This window comes from Oncorhynchus mykiss, chromosome 18 (assembly GCF_013265735.2).
Source record: "Oncorhynchus mykiss isolate Arlee chromosome 18, USDA_OmykA_1.1, whole genome shotgun sequence".
Classification (NCBI taxonomy): Eukaryota; Metazoa; Chordata; class Actinopteri; order Salmoniformes; family Salmonidae; genus Oncorhynchus; species Oncorhynchus mykiss.
In genome coordinates this window covers 51997690-52020359 of record NC_048582.1, presented here as the reverse complement: position 1 = coordinate 52020359, position 22670 = coordinate 51997690, and the positions used below count along the sequence as shown (strand labels likewise).

Genomic DNA, 22670 nt, shown 5'->3' with positions numbered 1-22670 from the left:
TCAGTCAGTAGTAGTTTATTTTTCCATTAATAATACAAAATAAGACTAAAACTAAATTGAAGCTTCTAGACTGTTGTTCCAGAAAACCATGTGTTTTACACAAACATACTACCTACAGTAGAAGATGCTGAAATACTGTTCATCGCTAGAACCGGCGATAGACTTAGAACAGAGAACCAGGTTCTCGACAATCACTTTGAAGAATGAGAAAAATTGAATGATTTTGCACTGGAAAAGGAAACAAATAGGAATGTAAAGAAATCAGGGAAATCGTAAATTAGGTTAGACCATTAGGTTAACTGGGATCAAAATGTCTGTCTCAAAATTACAGTGAGATCATAGTTTTGGGACACGCTTGCTTTCTTTACAATAATAATAGTACTGTTGTGAATTTATTCCATTAAAATGTAGCAATACTGAAAGAGCTGACTGACAAAATAATACATTTTAGGCTTTTAAATCTGCCTAGAAACAAATGCTAAGGAAAATAAACATTTTCTGAAACAAACCTTGTAGTCAAGTATGAATGGTACCCAGTTGAATAACGACATTCTTTAATCTTTTTTTAATTTCTTACAAAACAGTAAAATCTAGCTTCAAAAATTGTTCAAGTGCCTCAGAACGGTGCAACAAAAAGTGTTAAGACAATGAAGCTAAATCAAGCTAAAATTAGAGAACTTTCAAATAAAACACATTTTTCAAACAAAATCTAGTCAAAGCCAAACAAACTTGGAAAGTTCTTCGTACTTTCGCCTCCAACATTTCCTTTAAATTAAAACGACTTACAATGAAAAACTCAACATACAATTAAGTTTTGTAAAAAACTCAAACAATTATATGCAGTTCTGATAGTCTTTTCTTGATATAAATCCCTTGATCAGATCAGCCTGTAAAGTCTAGATGCTGCAGGTTAAACTTCGAAGAGTGTCACACACACGGCCATGGAAGTGTTCAGTACAACCTTGTCCTGTTCCAAACCTTCCTGGTATTCCCAGAAAGAACATTGGTCGGTATTCCCAGGATGGGAACGCTTTTATTTTTAGGAATGTGTCCAGACCTCGTTGGCCCAGGTGTGGTTGTGTCGGAGCCAGCGGCGTGCGGTGTGTGTGTCGACCGTGAACAGCTGTTCCTGACAGGAGTTGACCGCTGTATAGTGGACGGTCAGTTTAGGGTTGGGGACGATTGCTGCCGAGAGGAGGCGACTGCCTGCCGCCAAGTACTCACTCTCACGGTCCCCTGTTCTGTAGAGGGCGAGAGAACCATTAGTATGCAAAGTCAACTGCCAGTACTAGACATTCACTTTCAGTCTCCAGTCCTACAGGAAAACGCATGTATGCGCGCACGCACACACACCTCTTGAGTGTGATGATGATGGACTGTGGTGTGCCTGTTGTGTTGAGGATGGTTGTAGCATTGAAGGTGAGGACCATCTCAAAGGCCAGAGCTATCTCCATCTCCCCCAGGGAACAGGGAACGGTTAGTGCTAGAGAGCCTGGCACGGACTTCACACCAGGGTAATAGCCTAGACACAGGGCCTCTGAAACACACACATCGCTCTCAAACTACAGTGTTCCCTAATAAAAAAAATACCAATCTTATTTTTGATAGATAAGCATGTTTTATTATCTAGTAAGTAATGGACTCACGTTTGAAGAGAGCTCTAGCCCGTAGCCAGATGTTTTGCTTGCCCAGTTTGTGCAGCAGAGTGTGCAGCAGAGGAGGATCCACAGCCAGGCTCTTAGACAACATGAAACCCAGCGTGTCTGAGGCCACAGTCACAGTTTGTCTGTCGACACATGACTTGAGGTGACTGTTGAACAGACAGCCGTATATGGAGATGTCTGCTAGGTCTGGGGAGGGTCACACACACGGTTAGTAACGTCATAAATAAATTTGCAACTCACTGGTACCTTTTGGGCCAAATACACTACCAGTCAAAAGTTTAAGAACACCTACTCATTCAAGCGTTATTTTTTTTTTTCCATTGTAGAATAATAGTGGAGATATCAAAACTATGAAATAGCACATGGAATCATGTAAAGAATCATGTAGTAACCAAAAAATAAAACATTTTTTACATCAAAATACAGTGCCTTGCGAAAGTATTCGGCCCCCTTGAACTTTGCGACCTTTTGCCACATTTCAGGCTTCAAACAAAGATATAAAACTGTATTTTTTTGTGAAGAATCAACAACAAGTGGGACACAATCATGAAGTGGAACGACATTTATTGAATATTTCAAACTTTTTTAACAAATCAAAAACTGAAAAATTGGGCGTGCAAAATTATTCAGCCCCCTTAAGTTAATACTTTGTAGCGCCACCTTTTGCTGCGATTAGAGCTGTAAGTCACTTGGGGTATGTCTATCAGTTTTGCACATCGAGAGACAGAATTTTTTTCCCATTCCTCCTTGCAAAACAGCTCGAGCTCAGTGAGGTTGGATGGAGAGCATTTGTGAACAGCATTTGTGAACAGCAGTTTTCAGTTCTTTCCACAGATTCTCGATTGGATTCAGGTCTGGACTTTGACTTGGCCATTCTAACACCTGGATATGTTTATTTTTGAACCATTCCATTGTAGATTTTGCTTTATGTTTTGGATCATTGTCTTGTTGGAAGACAAATCTCCGTCCCAGTCTCAGGTCTTTTGCAGACTCCATCAGGTTCTTCCAGAATGGTCCTGTATTTGGCTCCATCCATCTTCCCATCAATTTTAACCATCTTCCCTGTCCCTGCTGAAGAAAAGCAGGCCCAAACCATGATGCTGCCACCACCATGTTTGACAGTGGGGATGGTGTGGTCAGGGTGATGAGCTGTGTTGCTTTTACGCCAAACATAACGTTTTGCATTGTTGCCATAAAGTTCAATTTTGGTTTCATCTGACCAGAGCACCTTCTTCCACATGTTTGGTGTGTCTCCCAGGTGGCTTGTGGCAAACTTTAAACAACACTTTTTATGGATATCTTTAAGAAATGGCTTTCTTCTTGCCACTCTTCCATAAAGGCCAGATTTGTGCAATATACGACTGATTGTTGTCCTATGGACAGAGTCTCCCACCTCAGCTGTAGATCTCTGCAGTTCCTCCAGAGTGATCATGGGCCTCTTGGCTGCATCTCTGATCAGTCTTCTCCTTGTATGAGCTGAAAGTTTAGAGGGACGGCCAGGTCTTGGTAGATTTGCAGTGGTCTGATACTCCTTCCATTTCAATATTATCGCTTGCACAGTGCTCCTTGGGATGTTTAAAGCTTGGGAAATCTTTTTGTATCCAAACCCGGCTTTAAACTTCTTCACAACAGTATCTCGGACCTGCCTGGTGTGTTCCTTGTTCTTCATGATGCTCTCTGCGCTTTTGACGGACCTCTGAGACTATCACAGTGCAGGTGCATTTATACGGAGACTTGATTACACACAGGTGGATTGCATTTATCATCATTAGTCATTTAGGTCAACATTGGATCATTCAGAGATCCTCACTGAACTTCTGGAGAGAGTTTGCTGCATTGAAAGTAAAGGGGCTGAATAATTTTGCACGCCCAATTTTTCAGTTTTTGATTTGTTAAAAAAAGTTGGAAATATCCAATAAATGTCGTTCCACTTCATGATTGTGTCCCACTTGTTGTTGATTCTTCACAAAAAAATACAATTTTATATCTTTATGTTTGAAGCCTGGAATGTGGCAAAAGGTCGCAAAGTTCAAGGGGGCCGAATACTTTCGCAAGGCACTGTATATTTTATATTTGAGATTCTTCAAAGTAGCCACCCTTTGCCTTGATGACAGCTTTGCACACTTGGCATTCGCTCAACCAGCTTCATGAGGTGGTCACCTGGAATGCATTTCAATTAACAGGTATGCCATGTTAAAAGTTACATTTCTGGAATTTATTTCCTTTAATGCGTTTGAGCCAATCACTTGTGTTGTGATATGGTAGGGGTGGTATACAGAAGACAGACCTCCTTGGTAAAAGACCAAGTAAGGAAAGAGAAAATGACAGTCCATTACTAAGACATGAACGTCAGTCAATATGAAACATTTCAAGAACTCTGAAAGTGCAGACGCAAAAACCATCCAGGGCTATGATGAAACTGGCTCTCATGAGGACCGCCACAAGAATGGAAGACCCAGTGTTACCTCTGCTGCAGAGGACAAGTTCATTAGAGTTACCAGCCTCAGAAATTACAGCCCAAATAAATGTGTCAGGTGTTCAAGTAACAGACAACAACTGTTCAGAGGAGACGGTGTCAAATTGCTGCAAAGAAACCACTACTGAATGACACCAATAAGAAGAGACTTGCTTGGTCCAAGAAACACAAGCAATGGACATTAGACCCGTGGATATCTTTCCTTTGGTCTGGAGTCCTAATAGGAGATTTTTGGTGCCAACTGCCAAAACAGATGCTGTGTGGCTGAACGGATGATCCCGGCATGTGTATTTCCCACCGTAAAGCATGGAGGTGGTGTGGGGGTGCTCTGCTGGGGACACTGATTTATTTGGGTTTAGTGGGAATATCTTTTTTTTTTCTTCCAAAGGACAATGACCCAACAACTTCAGGCTGTGTAAGGGCAAGTTGACTATGAGAGTGATTTTGTATTTATTTCACCTTTATTTAACCAGGTAGGCTAGTTGAGAACAAGTTCTCATTTACAACTGCGACCTGGCCAAGATAAAGGAGTGATGGTGCTGCATCAGATAACCTGGGCTCCACAATCAACCGACCTCAACCCAATTGAGATGTTTTGGGATGAGTTGGACCGCAGAGTGAAGGAAAAGCAGCAAAGTGCTCAGCATATGTGGGAACTCCTTCAAGACTGTTGGAAAAGCATTCCAGGTGAAGCTGGTTGAGAGAATGCCAAGAGTGCAAAGCTGTCAAGGTAACGGGTGGCTATTTGAAGAATGTCAAATATATTTAGAATTTTAAAACACTTATTTGGTTACTAGATCATTCCATGTGCGTTTTCATGTCTTCACTATTATTCTACAATGTAGAAAATAGTCAAAATAAAAACCCTTGAATGAGTAGGTGTTCCAAAGCTTTTTACCAGTAGTGTAGGTTGGTGAGACAGTTGGGGTGTGTACCTGCAGGTTCCTTAAGACCAGGCAGGTTAGTGAGGACCTCCAGTGTGTCTCTGTGGGATGTTATCTCAGCCAGTCGAACCAGAACAGTTGTTCTCTCCGCTACGTCCTCCACCGAACACGGCCACACACACGAACTCAGGAACCACTCGTTATCTACAAGACACACCAGAGGTCTCAAATATCAAACACATACCTTGTTCTATCACTTGAAACTTGGTTTCATGTGTGTGTGTGTTACATGTTTACATTGGAGTGTGAGTGTGAGACAGTGCATTCGTTACCTCGGAGTGTATTGAGTGCCCCCTCAACACTGTCGCTCCTAAGGAAAAGTTCTGTAGCTATTGTGATCAGGTGACAGCGAGAAGCTCCATCCTCGTTACCGAACAGTCCCTTCAGAGTGGAGTAGTTAACCTTTAACCTGGATAACACATCCACCAGCCTCCGGCCCTTCACAGACAGAGAGAGAACACATACGACCTGCATCAGACTCGCATACACACCAATATTACAGACCACATCAGCTACACCAGCCTTTGATCCAGTGTGAGAGAGAGAGAAACACAGTTACCTTGGCCCATTGTTGTGTCTTGTGGTATCTGAACATCAGAGAGACTCCTATTCTCCCCAAGAAGCTCTTGATCAGACCATCATCCCAGTCATCTGTCTCCTGGTACACTGGAACAGAGAAGAAAACTATAAAAACACAACAATTAACACTTTTACTGAGTTACAGTTCATAAGGAAATCAGTCAATTGAAATCATTACATTAGGCCCTAATCTATGGAGTTCACATGACTGGGAAGGGGCACAGCCATGGGTTGGCATAGGCCCACCCACTTGGGAGCCAGGACCAGCCAATCAGAATACGTTATTCCCCACAAAAGGGCGTTTTTTTACAGACAGAAATTCTCCTTAGTTTCATCAGCTGTTCGGGTGGTTGGTCTCAGACGATCCCACAGGTGAAGAAGCTGGATGTGGAGGTCCTGGGCTGGCGTGGTTACACGTGGTCTGTGGTTGTGAGACCAGTTGGACGTACTGGAAAATCTCTAAAACGACGCTGGAGGCAGCTTATATAGAGAAATAAACATTCAATTCTATGGCAACAGTTCTGGTGGACATTCCTGCAGTCAGCATGACAATTGCACGCTCCCTCAAAACTTGAGATATCTGTGGCATTGTGCCGTGTTAAAATTGTACATTTTAAAGTGGCCTTTTATTGTCCCCAGCACAAGGTGCACCTGTGTAATGAACATGCTTTTTAATATGCCACACCTGTCAGGTGGATGGATTATCTTCTCCTATGCCAAATGTTCACTAACATGGATGTGATGTTCACACCAAGTGGAGAAATCAATTTGTGCATTTGGAACATTTCTGGGATCTTATTTCAACTCATGAAACCAACACTGCACGTTGTGTTTATATTTTTGTTCAGTATAACATCATCCCAGTCCTAGGTCTCCTGGTACACTGAAACAACAAACTAATACACACTTATTCATTCATTCATTATCAATGCTCAAAGACCTGTCTATCTCTGTAGTGTCTCACCTGTCTCAGTGAAGGAGGCGAAGGGCAGGGCCAGTCTGTCTTTGTCCCCCTCGAGCAGCGCTATGGCAACGCAGCCGCTGAAGTGCTGTAAGTCGACAAGGCTTCTGTGGGAGTGGCATATGGAGCGGAAGACTACACCCAACCTCCCCCAGTCCTCCTGCTGGGAACACAACTAGAGGGAGGGAAAGGAAGGAGAGAGAAATGTGCCAAAATGATTACATTTAGATCAAACAAGCAACAGAACTAGGAGAAAAATACCTCACCTCCACGAGAGCATGGGCCAGACTCAGCGCTTCAGGAGTGGGAGCGTCGGTGTTCATCGACCTGGAGTGATGGACAAGTCAAACAGCCAATCAACCATCACCAATGACAAGATAAAAACATGGGCTGCGATCAGTACGAAAAAACAATGTGCAATGTTAAAATCAACAGAAACAGTACTGTACGACCAAGTTCAATAACATTATGATTATATGGCGGCCTAGAGATCGTATAATGCACGAGTTTTGCCATTTCTCATTGCCACACCCACATTGAGCAGACTAGCATCCTGTCCAGAGGGTGTACTTGTACAACAAGCGGTTTCATGCTACAGAAACAGGAGATCTTCTCCTATGAGCCGAAGGCTACTTAGTTTATATTGATCTTGCGACACCTCGCCACACCCCACCAAACAAGCCTCAAAGGCTTTTGAAGAAGGGTGCACACCGTTTTGGGGAAACGTCACTTTCAGTACAAAACATCACGCAACGTAGTAAACATTGAATCGAATTGAACGCACCCATGGGTTTCTCAGCCAGTACCAAAACAGCTCCTAAAACAGGCTTGGGTTGCCAGGTACAGGACTGACCCGAATGTGTGTGTAAGATGACTCACCTGTGGTTGCCAGGTTTAGTTGTGTAATTCTCAGGTGAGTCTGCTGGGTGGTATTGTGGCGACTGAAGGAACATGTGTAGGACACGCTCACATTGGTCCACATTTAACCCCAAGCCTGCATCCACCATCTGAACTCACACCATTTAGATCAGCAGGGTCACACGCTTTACTTAAAACAAATAAAACTGACAAACAACAAGTCAGCTTCAGTGCACACACATCAGAGGAGGCTGGTGGGAGGAGCTATAGGACAAAAGGCTCATTGTAATGACTAGAATAAATGGAATGAAGTCAAAACAAGGTTTTTATATGTTTGATACCATTCAATTGATTCCATTCCAGCCATTACAATGAGCCTTTCCTCCCTATAGCTTATCACACAATCCTCCACTGACAGACACATACACCTTAGTACCTTAGAGGTGAGTTGAATGAGTTCAGGTAAGATGGATTGGTCTCTCTCTCCCACATAGTCAAACAGAGCCAGGAGAAACGCTGGACTGGGCTAGATGGGGGAGAGGGACAGTCAAATTATAACTGGCACATTCCTTTTGTGAAGCGCTGCCAGGAACTAGTACTGAACGATGGCAAGTGGTGGGGGTTGATCCTCCATCATAGTTTAAATCTCCAGTTTGGGAACATTTTGGCTTCACAGGAGATTACAATGGCGATGGACAGAGAGTTGCTGATAAAACATTAACAGTATGTCACCACTGCTCAACGCGAATAGCCTATGCAGAGTGGCGCAAGTAGCTTGTCGGCCAATCACAAGTCATCAAAACGGCGCTATAGTCAGAGCCTCCGCGTGCTGCAAAGCAAGTAAGGAGATTATGTAATCAAAGGAAATTGTTGACTTAAATGAAACTATTATGCCACAAACGACCAAGAGTCAACAGGTAGGCTGCTACCTAATCTAAATGGAGGTGTTATTTTTAACGGTAGGACAGGGAGAAAAGCACATGCAGCCTCAATTAGCCATACTAGCTAAATTAGCCAACTTGCTTTCTCAGTTTGATGCAGCCAAGACAGGTACTACTTAATCATATTGGATGATAAATAAACTCAGTTATTTTACTAGCGTGACTCAGCTTGGTTGGTTGCTCTCCCTCCTCCTCGCTCCCTGTGTACACACACAGCAAGGCCCCTCCGTCGCCTGCTAGAGCGTGTCTCCCTCGCACATTACCATCTCTGGTTATTAAAGTAGCTAACAAATATGCTTTGCTGCTGCTTCCCTCAATCAAATCAGACCGTGTCTGGACCAGACCAGGTCTATGCGGAACTGGCCTAGTTGTCTTTGGGTCTTTTCGGAACGGGATTCTAGAATTTATTTATTTATTTTTGCATATCGGGTCCAGGTGGGAAATCCCCAGGTCCATGAAGACCTCTACTTGAGAGGCCCAACATAATAATCCCTGTCACAACAGAGAATCAAATCAAACTTTGCCACGTGCCGAATACAACAGGTGTGGACTTAACAGTGAAATGCTTACTTAGGAGTCCTTTCCCTACAACGCAGAGGTCAAAAGTAAGACAAATTCTAACATCTTTAACAGAAATAGTAACACAAAATTACAATGAGGCTATATACAATACAAGGAGTACCGGCACCGATACCGATGTCAATGTGCAGGGGTACGAGGTAGTTGAGGTAATATGTAGGTTTGGGGTAAAAGTGACTACGCAATCAGGATGGATAATAAACTAAGTAGCAGCAGTGTGTGTGTGTAGTTTGTGTGTTCGTACCAGTATGTTGTGGGCGGTGCTGACCTGCAGCACCGTGATGATGTCAGACAGAAAGCCAGCTTTGAGCAGAGCGGCCAGGAGAGAATTCAGGACCAGAGGGGTGTGGTAGACACCTGGACGACTGAACTGGTAGTACGACGTAAACACTGACACTGAAGGGAGAGGTGGACGGAGGTGTGAAAGGAGAGAGAAGGGACACGGACCGTCAGCGAGAGCAGGAGAGTGAAGTGTGTCAAAGAACCATCCATCTGTGTTGTTCATGCATCTACCTCAGTCAGATATGTCTGAGGAGCAATCAGCACTACCATTTAATCCAAACACACTAACCTGCCCTCTGCAGACAGACAGGGTTGGAAGACCTGACAAACCTCAGCACCGTCTCCACACAGAACTAAAAGAAAATAAAACACGTGAAATAGTCAAGACATAACGCTCAGCAATCTTCACATGGAAAGAATTCACAGGTCAACCAACAGACACCATCATATCCATTAAGCCTTCCACTTGGCATGAACATTATCAAAGATCAAGTTCTTAACCACAAGCAGAGGGTGCTCTTACATCAGCAGTGCTACCAATTTGGACTACAGCTCAATTTATTTTCCATAGCTAAATGTTTTTGCTACGGTGCACCCTAATGAAGAGGACCCAGGTGGTTGTTGGAGGCAGTAGCAGCCTACCTTCTCGTCTCCTCTCTTGGGCACATGGAGGAACCAACAGGTCTTATGGAAACAGTCCGACATGCTGAAATAGTACTTGCAATACTGAGGGAGGAGAGAGGGAATGGAGGAGAGGAGGGAGGAAAGGAATGGAGGAGAGAGGGAATTCATCAAATCTGTTTTGTTTTTTTATGGATAACTAGGACAATTCATAAAAGTATATTTGTATAAAGACAAATATAAGTAGTTTTATTATGAGGTAGTTACACTGTCAAATTGTCTTTGAGGGCCGGTGTCTGCTGCCGCTGGGTCTTTACATGAGGTTGTATGTCCTGTGGAACGACATGAGTCACATCAAAGCTGTACAGATACAAGTTTTCATTATGTATTGTGAATGTTGTGTGTCTTCCCCCTCACCGTTGCACCAGGAGTCTCCAGTCATCAGATAAGGCAGTGTGCTCTTAAATGAGTTCAGAGACTGGATGGCCTGGGCCCTGCAACACAACTTAATGATCATTCTCCTTCACCCCTGAACCATTATTGCCACCACTACCCTTCTCAAACATCATCATCTCTCTGATAAAAGTGCAGTGGTATGAAAGGAATGAAGTCTTGATGAACAGTACTAATGCAGAAAGAGCAGTAGAGGTGTAGTGTTGGAGTAGGCCTACATGGTGTATTGTATTAGTCAGTGTAAGTAATATACCTCTCAGAGATCTCTGCCTTCATAGGACTGTAGTTGTAGTCAGTTCCACCCTGCTCAAACACACAATACAGCAATGTCACAATTGTACTTATTCAAAAGCAGTTTGTTTCCTGAATTGAACTCAATAATGGTTTATGCTATGAGCATCTCTCTCTCTGTATATATAGATCTGTAAATTATAGATCCTCACCATAGTGCAAGTCAGCTTATACTGCATATTCTGTATCCTGACTATGTGTCTGTAATCTGTTAATACAATGTCTATTGCTGGCAGCACCTATTCCCTGAGTCAAATTCTGCACATTGGTAAATGTACTTGGTGAATAAAGTGATTGTGATGCTATGAGCTTACCTGGTCTGGATGTAACGCCTGGACAGTAGGGGGCCAGCTGTTGCTGTGGACCAGGGCAGGCTTAGGGTTGGAGCTGGCTACAGGTCTCCAAGATCGTCCTGCACTCTCCTCATCTAAACACAAAACACACATTACAACAGGTTTACACTATCATCTCATAATAAAAAGTCATTATTGACCGACAAAAAGAGATTTATCAGAATTTCACACTAGTTGGTTTTCAGTCTTTCCATAGTTTATATTGTGACTGTGTGTGTGTGTGTACACACACACACACCCTTTCAGAGGCACAAACCTTTAAAGTGGATAATTCTTCTCTGGTCAGTCTTAAAACCAGGCCCATCTGTATCCGTGGTGGAGCTAGAAGACAAAACAGAGAGAGAGCATTTTCAAAGTCCTGTATAAGAGGTAGCTAACAAATTCAAACTTAAAACGATCATACCTTTTCTCAGTGGCCCATGAGGGACCTGCACCCGTGAGTAGTAGGGCTCTCCCTGCCCCAATGGTGGTTCTGGCTCTAGGGGCCCTTCGTCCCCTGGTTGACCCCAGCATGGGTTCACGGTCCTGAGGCAAGCTGCCAAACAGCTCTGGGTCATCCAGGAGAACATCCACAAGCAGGATGTCCTGCTCGTAGGCTGTGAACTCATCCAAGAAGTCAGCTTTGGGGTCACTAGCCAGCTTGACTTTTGACCCTGCCCTAACTTCTACTTCCTGGTGTTGAGTGTGTGATCCGGAAGAGGAAGGAGTGCCGGCTTCCTGGTTCTCAGACGTGACCTTAGTACAGGAGGTGGACTGATTATGATGATCGACATCATCTTCATCAGTACAGGGCTGGGTTCTAACAGGCTCTAGTGTCCCATCTCCAGAAGACTGTGAATGCCCCTCTTCACCACATGTACCATCATCTTCATCAGTGGAGGATGCCTGGGCCTGTGTTCCAGCACCTACTGCACGGGACAACTTATCTTTCTGGTCTACAAAGTCATCATCCTCTTCTGAGTAGCTCTGTGTTTGCAGCATCAGGTGTGTTATGCACAGCATTGGTGTTTGACCTCCAAGAATCCCAGGGGCGAGGTTACTGGTCGTGGCCACCACAGCCTCTCCCTCTTTGGGCTTGCCAAGCGACGAGCCCCCCTGTGTGCTCTTCTGCTCTGGACGCTTCTGCTCCTGCTTCTCTGGACTGGAGGACTCACTGCCTGGTAAAACCAAAACCTTCAGTTCTCCACTCGCAGCCGCCTCTCCTTTCATTTCATCTCCCTCTCTGCTCTGCACCTCCACTCCCTCTGCCTTTCTTTTTTCTTGAGGCAGAAGTGAGGAGCTGGATGAGAGAAAGGAGGATTCAGCTGAAAGACAGGAGAAATCTGGTGGAAGAGGGGATGACTCTGCTGAGTGAAAGGAGTCTGAGTGAGACGTGTCTGTCTTACTGTCCACAGCTGATGGGGAGGAGGTTGCATTGAACATAGACTCACCTTCATCCTTCCTCCGAGGGGAGTAGGGAGTAGGAGAGGAGGGTGGTGGGGATGTCTCTATGTTTTGGGATGCAGATGAGAACAGCAGAAAGGCGGCAGTGGCTATGTCACTACCGACGCCTATAGGACGGGGGGTGGAGGCTGTCTCACCGCCGCCACTGACTTTAGCTGGAGGGAAGGTTGAGACAGAGTCAGTTTTGCGTGGAGAGAGGCAAGAAACAGTGTCTGTGTCAGTTTGAGAAAGGTTGGAGGAAACTGAAATAATTGGATCAGTTTCACTGTGTTTTTTGGGTGGGGTGAGGAGGGTGGAGATGGTGGGAGCTTTAGGTGGAGGGGAGATGGAAGCTTTGTTGCCATGGAGACCCCTTGTTCGGAGTTGGGACTGTGGCTTCTTGTGACAGAGAGGATGGGATGGGTACACCTTGCTTGAAGTGTCAGGAGAGAGTGAACACTGGGTCACGCTCTCATCCTCTTTTCCTTCTCTTCCATTGCTCATGTCTTTCTCTTCCATCATGTTTCCCTCTCCCTTCATCCCATTCCTATGAGCATAGACCTCCTGGTAGCTTGTCTGTGGAGTGTATTCAGTGAGTGTACAGTGAGAGGTGAGAACTCTGGTTCTCTCAGCCCTCACCAGTGAGTCTCCATATCCGTTCACCAAGGCTCCATTAACACAGCCCACAGCTGATGACACAGACTCCGCTGGGGGTGTCAGTGGTCCATTTGCGTTGAGGACTGATGATGTCACAGAGAGTGACTGTGCAGAATCAGGTTTGGGGAAGGGCCAGGAGAGGTAGGTGCGTGCACAGGACAGATGCAGCCTCTTGATGTAGGCCACCACTCTACGACAGGAGAACAGGTCTTGGTCCTCAGTGTCGCTGTCAGAGGGGTGGTCTACTCCCACTCCGTTCTCCACGGACCTGGGAGACAGCGTCCCGTTGGCAGGGGACTCCAGTGACCTGTCACCTCCCCCAGGCCCTCCCCTCCAGCCTCCATCCTGTGTCATAAAGTGGTGTGATCTCACAGGAGCATCTGTAGCGTTGCTATGACTACGACTGACATGACTTGTGTGTAAATGCGGCGGGACGTCACATGGCATCTCAGACCACGTCCCTCTGTCTTCAAGGGAAGCGATAGCTATCCCAGGATCCAGTTCTGGTTCACTTGGACTAGAATGTTTTTGCTCCATTAGGTGTCCGTGGACATAACCCAATCTCATCCTCTTAGCGACTGGCTTTCCTGTTTCTACGTCATCACTTCCTGTTCCAGAGTCTTCAAGAATGCCTCTGTCATGCGTTCCAGCCCCGCTTGACCCCCTGCTCACCTGCTGCTTACCTAGTGAGAGACAAGCAAAACCATTGGTGGAGGCTTCAGACATCCCGCGATCCGAGGCAGCGAGAGATGCAGAACGATTTGACTCAGTCAATCTGTGCTCCCCCGTGTGCATGCACTGGTGAATTTCAGTCTGCGTCAAAAGCTGACCATTCTTCCCACACTGAGAACAGTGATGCAACTTCTTTCTACTAATGCGCTCCCAGGTCGTCGCACTCCCATGGCTCCCTCTGCTGCAACAACTAGGCCCTAACAGACCAACTTTGCTCCGATAGTCCCACTTGAAACAATGCACTACTTTGGAAGTCAGGAGTTGGGCCGGCAGCAGACAGGAAAAGACCCCAACCGAGACGTCACATACTTGAGCTACATCACAGAGCTTGACCTTGGGGTACCTCCCTATCCAGATCACCAGCTTCTTGGGGGCCTTAATGGTGGAGGTGAAATTCTTCCTGGTTTTAACCCTGACCTTAGGCTGCTCAAGCCCTACTACTCTGCTGAGGACGCTGGCCCTGCCTCTGCCTGTCACTCCAACTGGCTCAACCCTGGTCAGCTTCCTTCTCTTAGGGGGCGTGTATTTAATTTCTCCACACAGGGCGCAGCACAAGGTTTTGACCACTCTCCTGACTGACCGCTGTGGACAGGATGGCGAGCTGAGAGGGGGTTTGGGGCGATGGCGTGTAACAATGGGACTCCTATCAATATCTGGAAGCGGAGATGAACACCGTCAGTTGATCTAAGTTATTTTAAGCTAACTATGGGTGTATCTCAATAGTTTCATTGGCTTCCTCTCCTTGACTCCTCTCCTTCATTTAACTTCACTAGAATATTTAGAACAGGAAAAGGCCTACACTTGTCCAGTTTTTTGACGTCAGTGCAAATTAAGGGAAGGAGACAAGGGGGGAAACCGGAGATGAAGGAAGGAAAGGAGACGAGGGGAGGAAGTAAATTACCACTATTGAGTTGCAACCTATCAGCTAAGTAGTCTGAAAATGCATCTACTTCAACCAACGACATATAAACCCTGGATTGCTGATGCTATGCAGCAACCGGTTGATGCTATGAAGTAACCGGTTGGCCATATTGGCAATCCAGGAGAAGCAGCCCTCCATAGGAATTAATGGAATTCTATATTATTTCAATTAACTGTTAAGGACAAAATTACATATAAGTATTTTTGTTGTAGTGGGGACAGTTACATTAGCACTCTAATAAAATATATATATTTTTTTAATACATTTTGTTTTTATGTTTAGCTCACATAATATAATTTAAAAGTATGCATTAAGGTGTAATAGAATAAACGTGTCAGAAAAGGAGACATTGCAAAGTTGTGTCAAGATGGCTGTGAGGTGGCTTCAATACAGCGCCCCCTGTCAATCATCCAGGGTTTATACAGACTTCAACTCAGTTTTAGCATAAATAACGTGGAGATTAATTGGAAATCTAGCGTACATCAGTTACAATCGATTGAAAATCAGGCTCAAACGTCAGAAAAGTTAACTAGATCGCTTTTCATGGGTTGATTGGTCAAAGCTGAATTACCTCTACAGACTTCTCAATGCATTAATACAAATTCATGCAACTTTAAAGCTATCTAGCCATGTGAAATAAATGCCTGCTAGTCATCAACTGTCTCCTGGGAAGCTAGAAATGCAGACTGCGTGGAGCACTGCATTCATAATGTAATTTTGGTCGACAATGTAACAGACATTTCAGAAGCAATAGCTAACTGAGCTTGCCTCAACAGTGACGTTTCATCCATTGCCACAAGTGGAGTTAGCGCCAGAGTGAGCGGTACTGATTACAAGCCAGCTAGTTAGCTTAAATGCTAGTGGGCTAGCTAGCTATACCTAGCATGTTGAGGCAGGCTAGCTTGCATACGAAACCAGTCAATCACATTATCGATGCAGTGCTCCATTCAATACGATAAAATTGTAAAACATGTATCTTACTTGAAATCCCATTAAGTAGGGAGATTGCCCTTTTTACGGCGTGGCCAGCATCCCCTTCGGTAGATTCTGCACCTCCTCGTTCTGTCCCTGCACTTGTTGCAGATCGTACTCAACTTCAAACTTTCAAAGCAGCACTCACCCGGTTATTGGTTATTTTTCGTGACTGCGCTGGAGACTGCTCTTCAACTGACTCTAAACAAGAGACGTTCCTCCTGCGCTCTATTGATCGTGTTCTTCTCAGCACAGATTTTCTAGTTTTCTTGGCCAATGTCGCTGGAGACTTGCCAGCAGCAACATCTCGAGTATTGACAGCTGCACCGCACGCTCTCACTCTGGACTTCACCGATAGGTCGCTCTCTATGTAATAAGAAACGTTCCTAGAGTTTTTACCCTTGGAAATTGCTTGGTTAAAAGTATTGATTTTATCAGTCAGTTCGTTGGAGCCCTCACTGCCAAAGGACACCGCGAACTGCAGCACCATTATTTATTATACCCCGCTGTCACCCTATTCGGCCTAGTTGCATATTTCCTTCTTGTGTGAGGTCCCCCGACTTTAGCCTGGACATATTTGCTTCTAGTATATGGCCCATCTACTTTCACCTCAAAATCATTCCCAGTGCTCAAATGCCCATTGTATTTAAAATAATTTATCTTGGACAGCTCCATACCTTCACATGCAGTCAATGGTGGTGACCTCTGTTCCCCACTGTCTGCTGGCACCGCAGTTGTTTTTCCGACAGCTGTCTCACTCGCAAGGTGCCCCTTTTCTGCCCCCAAGTATGGGGGGAAATTATGATTTTCGGATTTCAAAACTGTGGATTCAGTGTACCCCAAAACAAAATCCTCCTTCGTTTTCAATTCGCTGTTTTCCTCGTTTTGTGAAGAGCATTCCAGAGTTTTCCTGATGCTGTTAGGATCGCCATGTGTATCGCCGGTTGGCGAGTACAACACTTTGAATGGCCGTCTCCTTCTGGGCACGCTTGGCAGTCCATTATTGCCTTCAACTTTCAGCACGCTTCGATTTAATTTGACCCTCCCGGTAGATGGGAGCATGGTCGCATTTCAGAGCTATTTTATCAGCGAACACGAAAAATATTTTATTTGCACCGTTTTTTTCTTAACGTTTTGTCTGTCAATGCGTTATTAGAGTTTGATAAACCTTGCTGAAAAAAATCTGTTCAAAAGCTAACTTTGAAAGAAAAAATGTAAACCAAAATTGTCTCTTCCCACTAATAAAATAAACGTAAGTTTAACTTAGGCAACGGGAAATACCATGCACGGGCTATAACTATTTTGTCGGATGATAAATAAATAACACAAATGTCAAATTCAGACGCTGGTTAGTAGGCGAAAATCGCTCCATTCAATTTCGATGCAAATGCAGAATTAGTAGGGCTACGTGATAAGAATGTCACCGAAATCAGTAGCCCTACACGACTTGTTTACACAAATTATTCTTACAAACAACTCTGGTTTCAAACGTTCTCGTTAATTGAAAATGTCATGTAGAGCCTGTCCAGGCTAGCTTTCCCTGCCTCACTTCCCATTTAAATCACACCTGTTGCAGCGGAGCTTGATGCTATCCTACTGGGCATGCGCATAGCCACGAACGTCCGACAATTTACATACATTTTCTTAGATACTGTAGCCTAGGCTACATTTTTTTATTTAGTCTATCCTATCAGAGAAAGTCAAACATAATGAATAATTCAACATATAGGCTATGAGTTTGAATGCTGAGCATGATCCCATTATTGTTGATCCCAAAAGTTGTCGATGGATGCAGGTTAAAGCCCCAAACCAGAGAAGATACAAGAACTATACCTTCTACGCCTCACATAGATTACATGGCTACAAATACAAAATGGACACAACACAGGACTAAAATTCAATACATCTTTATTGTCTATGAAAGGTAGTTGACAAGATCATTGGAAAACATAAAAAATAGCACTATGCAGAGATCTGTATATAATGACGAGATGCTCATGTCTCCTTCATAACAATAGGTATATTTTTGACAGATTTTGGCGAGAGCTAAACCTCTCGCTTCGACTCTTCCTCTCTGTACTAGGATAGCAGAAGCCGAAAATTACCTTCTTTAATCATTATGTCAAAACAAATCAAAGTGTATTGGCCACGTGCACAGGGTACAGTGAAATGCTTGTTTGCTAACTTTCCTTAACAATGCAGTACAATAACAATATCATTACAAAAGTCCCAAAATTACAAATAGTAATAAATAGTAGAAGAAAAAAAGAGTAATAAAAACTATTATGAGAAGTATGCAGGGTACATAATATAATATATACAGTAGCCTATGATTGAGATAAAAATAAGGACGGTTTAATACAAGTAGTAAAGTGAGTAAAGGGACTTGGTATAGCAGTTTAAATAAATAGTAATAATAAGTTGTAACAGCAGTGCTGAATGTGTGTGAGTGCGTGTGTGCGAGAGTGTATGTGTATGTGTGTCTAGCAGGCCAGATAAAGGCCAGGTTGTTCTAGATTGTGTCACATTAACCTTGTGTCCTCATTGACCTTTTGATTATTGTCTAGTTGTGTAGTGGGTTACTTTAAGGAAAGACCTTTTTAAGCTGCAGCTGTGTTCATAGTCAATTTACACACAGCCTACGGGCCATCGCAACACCCTACCTACACTACCATCCCATTTCATATAATCACAACATACATTATACAAAACCAGAGGTCTGGGATAGAGAAAGTCCCTTGTGTTGGGAAGTAGGCTTCGCCCTCTTCACTGCAGAGGTTACGGGTGAAAGGTATTTGACATATGTATTTAACCCAGCTCTGGAAGTCAGGGTTGAGGGGTCGTAGGTGAGAGGTCAAGGAGAGACCCTGGTGTTGGGAAGTAGCCGGTCTCATCACCACAGCGGCCTGATTCACAACACCAGCTGCCCCGCCCTACCGGACCTGACCAGTAGATGGTGCTCCAAATTCTCGGCCCTACCAGACCTGACCAGTAGATGGTGCTCCAACTGCCACGCTCTACCAGACCTGACCAGTAGATGGTGCTCCAACACCAAACCCTGTCCCTAGGGGAAGGGAGAAGAAAAGAGGGACATACAGATGATTGAGAGAGAAAAGTGTTAAGGGACCACTAAGTTCCCTATAATCGCTAATATGACTGCAACATAGAGAGGGAGAGAGAGAGAATAAGAGAAAAAGAATATGAGAGATGGAGAGTGAGAGATAGAGAGGGAGAGAGAATAAAAGAGAGAGAGAGAATACGAGAGAGTGAGAGACAGAGAGATAATAAGAAAGAGAGAGAGAGATACACAAAAAGAGCAGGAGAGATGAGCCTTCCTAGCTCCTCTCACAGCCAGGGAGGATCCTGGGAGATTCGTTAACTGATAGGCTTTTACCCACAACCCCTTGCTCTACTGCCATCACAATCTGAGGCCTGACACGACACCCATCGCTCCCTATGCAGATTTTATAATCAGGGTGTGTGTGGGGGGAGAGAGGTTAGGGGAATATATAAGCTTTTACTTTGCATTTCAAATGATTGGGGATTAGTACTCGTATGAGATAAATGGGAAGAGAGAGAGTCAGCTCAAAGTCACAAGTCAGTCAGTCACTCGTCTTACTGTAGTTGACTTTCATGCACGATTTCTAATCTCATGACTTAAAGGAATCGGAAAAGCGAAGCAGACGTTTCTGGCATTTGGCAAAAAAACTTAAGTTCTCTAAAGCCTCCATAAATGTTGTTTCATCTTTACATTCTCCTCTCTCTGTCTCTCTCTTTCTCAAGAACTTCTCAAACGTTGTCTCTGTCTACCATGAGGTCCCTAATATTTTGGGTTGTAAACTGAGGGGTCTTGGTGCTTTATAAATGTTATGGTTTTAAAAAGCCTCTCAAAGAACCTTCACATATTATAACTAGGGCCCAGAGCTTTTTTTTGGTCAGGTCGAGTGACTTTAATTTAGAGCCATAGAGTTGCAGGATATTGCAGAGTATCACCATTAGAAAGACCATGTTAATGATGAGTTTGGGTTTCTATACATCTCTACTCTGATCTCAAGAAGCAGAATCAATCATGGAACTTGGCCTGCCAAGAAGACAGAATGATCAAAGATATACCAACACGGAAATACCTTCCATGAATCCAGAATAACAAAAAGTAAAGATGAAAGATGCTGCATGCAGTGGAGGCTGTGGAGGGGAAGACGGTTCATAACAATGTCTGGAACAGAGCAAACGGAATGGCATCAAACACGTGGAAACCATGTGGAAACCAAGTGGAAACCATGTGGAAACCAAGTGGAAACCATGTGCAAACCATGTGGAAACCAAGTGGAAACCATGTGGAAACCAAGTGGAAACCATGTGCAAACCAAGTGGAAACCAAGTGGAAACCAAGTGGAAACCATGTGGAAACCAAGTGGAAACCATGTGCAAACCAAGTGGAAACCAAGTGGAAACCATGTGGAAACCATGTGGAAACCAAGTGGAAACCAAGTGGAAACCAAGTGGAAACCATGTGGAAACCAAGTGGAAACCAAGTGGAAACCAAGTGGAAACCATGTGGAAACCAAGTGGAAACCATGTGGAAACCAAGTGGAAACCATGTGGAAACCAAGTGGAAACCATGTGTTTGATGTATTTGATATCATTCCACTGATTCCGCTCCAGTCATTACCACAAGCCCGTCCTCCCCAATTAAGGTGCCACCAACCTCCTGTGGCTGCCTGCTGTCTGGTCATATGAGCTCAGTAGAACGAGAGGGAGAGTTGATAGACAGACAGAGTAACTGCAGCGGTCTCAGTGGGAAATACACTGTAATGATCGCTCACACACCCTCTATCCAGGGACAGAGAGAGGAAATTTGAGTGCTTGTGTGTGTTTTTAATGTTATGTAAAAATGTAGACTTTCCCCCTGCATTCCCTTTACTGTATTGTATCATATCATATTGCATACTGTATTCTATTTTATTACATTAAGTTGAATTGAATGTCATTACATTCCATTTGATTCTATGCCTGGCCAGTGTAGAGCTGGAGAGAAATGGAACAGACAAGGAACAGTTCTAGAAATCACCCTGGATTCCACATTCTAGGGTTGTTATAGAATTCCTTAAATAGCCCTTTCTTCCACATCCTATATGGTTGCCATGGCATCCAGCATCCAGACTCCAGCTTTAAGAGAACGCCCACAAGCTTTTAGAAATGTGGACCTATACTGTATAGATTCACACCGTTGTCTCTGCATGCAAGAGTGTCTAATAATACCTATAACATACACCATTTGGTTATGATGATGCTGGTGGTGGTGATGATGATGATGATGATGATAATGGTTTCATGTATACATTTAGGGTTTTGTCATAAGTGTGTGTAAGTTCTCTCTTTCTCCATCTCTTCCTCCTCAGCGTCAGTAGTTCAGTCGGGTGTTGGGGGGGGGGGGGGGGTGAATGGGATATTAACAATGTATAATTTTAGGGTGCATATAGGCAGAGTTTTCCTGGAATATGTGTGTTTGTATTTTCCTCTACTGCCGAGTTTGTCCTGAATATCCCCTAAGATCTCTGAGAAAAATACTGTGAGACTTATAGGTGTCAAATCAATTAGTATGAGAGAGAAAACTCTCCCCCATTAACCTACAGGGAGGTAGCCATTTTGTTTCACCTAGCTCTCATTCCGACTGGGTTTGAACCATCTGTACAACACAAAAGTGTGTTAGCCCACTGAGATAAAGCCCTTGGCATAGGTTGTAGGACCTAACGCAATTATTCAGGTCTCAGGCAAGGTTACCCATTGCGCCATAAACAGGAGAGGTGAAAATAATATGGTGGAAAGTCAGAGACTTAGTGGGAAATTAGCTTTGAACTATCAGGTCTGATCCGGTCCTATCCGGTCTGATCCGGTCCTATCCGGTCTGATCCGGTCCTATCCGGTCTGATCCGGTCCTATCCGGTCTGATCCGGTCCTATCAGGTCTGATCCGGTCCTATCCGGTCTGATCCGGTCCTATCCGGTCTGATCCGGTCCTATCCGGTCTGATCCGGTCCTATCCGGTTGTTAGACAGTCAGTGAGGATGAAGAAGATGAGACGAGGAGAGGAAGACACTAGACTATTGAGATGCACTTTGTATTTTCCCTTAAAACACTCAGACAGACAAACAGTGTGAATACATTGGGCACACCTCAACACTTATGCAACTGTAGATTTAGTTGGAAAATAAAGATGTCGAAGCTGGGAGTCAGAGAGCCAATCTCAAATGTGGTTTGTGTGTGTCAAAGTAGAGGGGGAAGGGTGGTGACTGGATGTGGGTTTCACTCTCAGCTAAAGAGAGACACGAACATACACACAGCTTGATGGCCGACTCATGACCCTATCCCTGCTGTCCTCATGTCCCCTACCGAGAAAACTGGAGAGAGAGAGAGAGAGAAAGAGAGAAGGTGGGGGAGGGGGGCGGGGGGTGGGGGGGGCAGTCACAGACTGACTAAAGATGAATCTCTATAGGGAACCCACCTCTGTCTGCTCTCTCTTTCTCGCTCTCTCTCTCTGCAGTAATAAAAGATAGTAATCTAATGGCTCCATTCTATTCAGCCACATTGGAAGAGTCATGAGATGGAGAGAGAAACATAGAGAGACGTAGAGAGAGCGACAGAGAGAGGGCTAGAAAGAGAGAGATAACGAGAGTCATACAGCGAGAGAGAGAGACATCGAGAGACAGAGAGACATACAAAGAGAGAGAGACATAGAGAGACAGAGAGACAAACAGAGAGAGAGAGAGACATACAGAGAGAGAGAGAGACATAGACAGAGAAACATGCAGAGAGAGAGACAGAGAGAGACAGAGAGACATACAGAGTAAGAGACATAGAGAGACAGAGAGACATACAGAGAGAGAGAGACATACAGAGAGAGAGAGAGACAGAGAGACAGAGAGAGAGACATAGAGAGACAGAGAGACATACAGAGAGAGAG

General features: G+C 44.3%; 1 protein-coding gene across 3 annotated transcripts; it reads right to left on the bottom strand.

Annotated features, from left to right (window-relative positions):
* Positions 1 to 17319, bottom strand: topaz1 (testis and ovary specific PAZ domain containing 1). 3 transcript variants are annotated; one of them, XM_021572408.2, is made up of 20 exons: positions 16385 to 17319; positions 11406 to 13764; positions 11259 to 11323; positions 10964 to 11076; positions 10612 to 10661; positions 10323 to 10399; positions 10173 to 10237; positions 9927 to 10010; positions 9574 to 9637; positions 9247 to 9398; positions 7919 to 8008; positions 7504 to 7631; positions 6891 to 6951; positions 6628 to 6799; positions 5644 to 5750; positions 5357 to 5522; positions 5076 to 5228; positions 1647 to 1850; positions 1354 to 1537; positions 1 to 1241 (listed from the first exon to the last, which is right to left on the bottom strand). In XM_021572408.2, the coding sequence occupies exons 1-20, from the start codon at positions 16767 to 16769 to the stop codon at positions 1040 to 1042; spliced, it is 4881 nt and encodes a 1626-aa protein (XP_021428083.2). In that variant the 5' UTR covers positions 16770 to 17319; the 3' UTR covers positions 1 to 1039. The 3 variants fall into 3 exon arrangements, with proteins under 3 accessions (XP_021428083.2, XP_036808968.1, XP_021428085.2); XM_036953073.1 differs by lacking the exon at positions 16385 to 17319 and adding an exon at positions 15856 to 16374; XM_021572410.2 differs by lacking the exon at positions 16385 to 17319 and adding an exon at positions 15717 to 15841.
* Positions 17320 to 22670: the final 5351 nt, after the last annotated feature.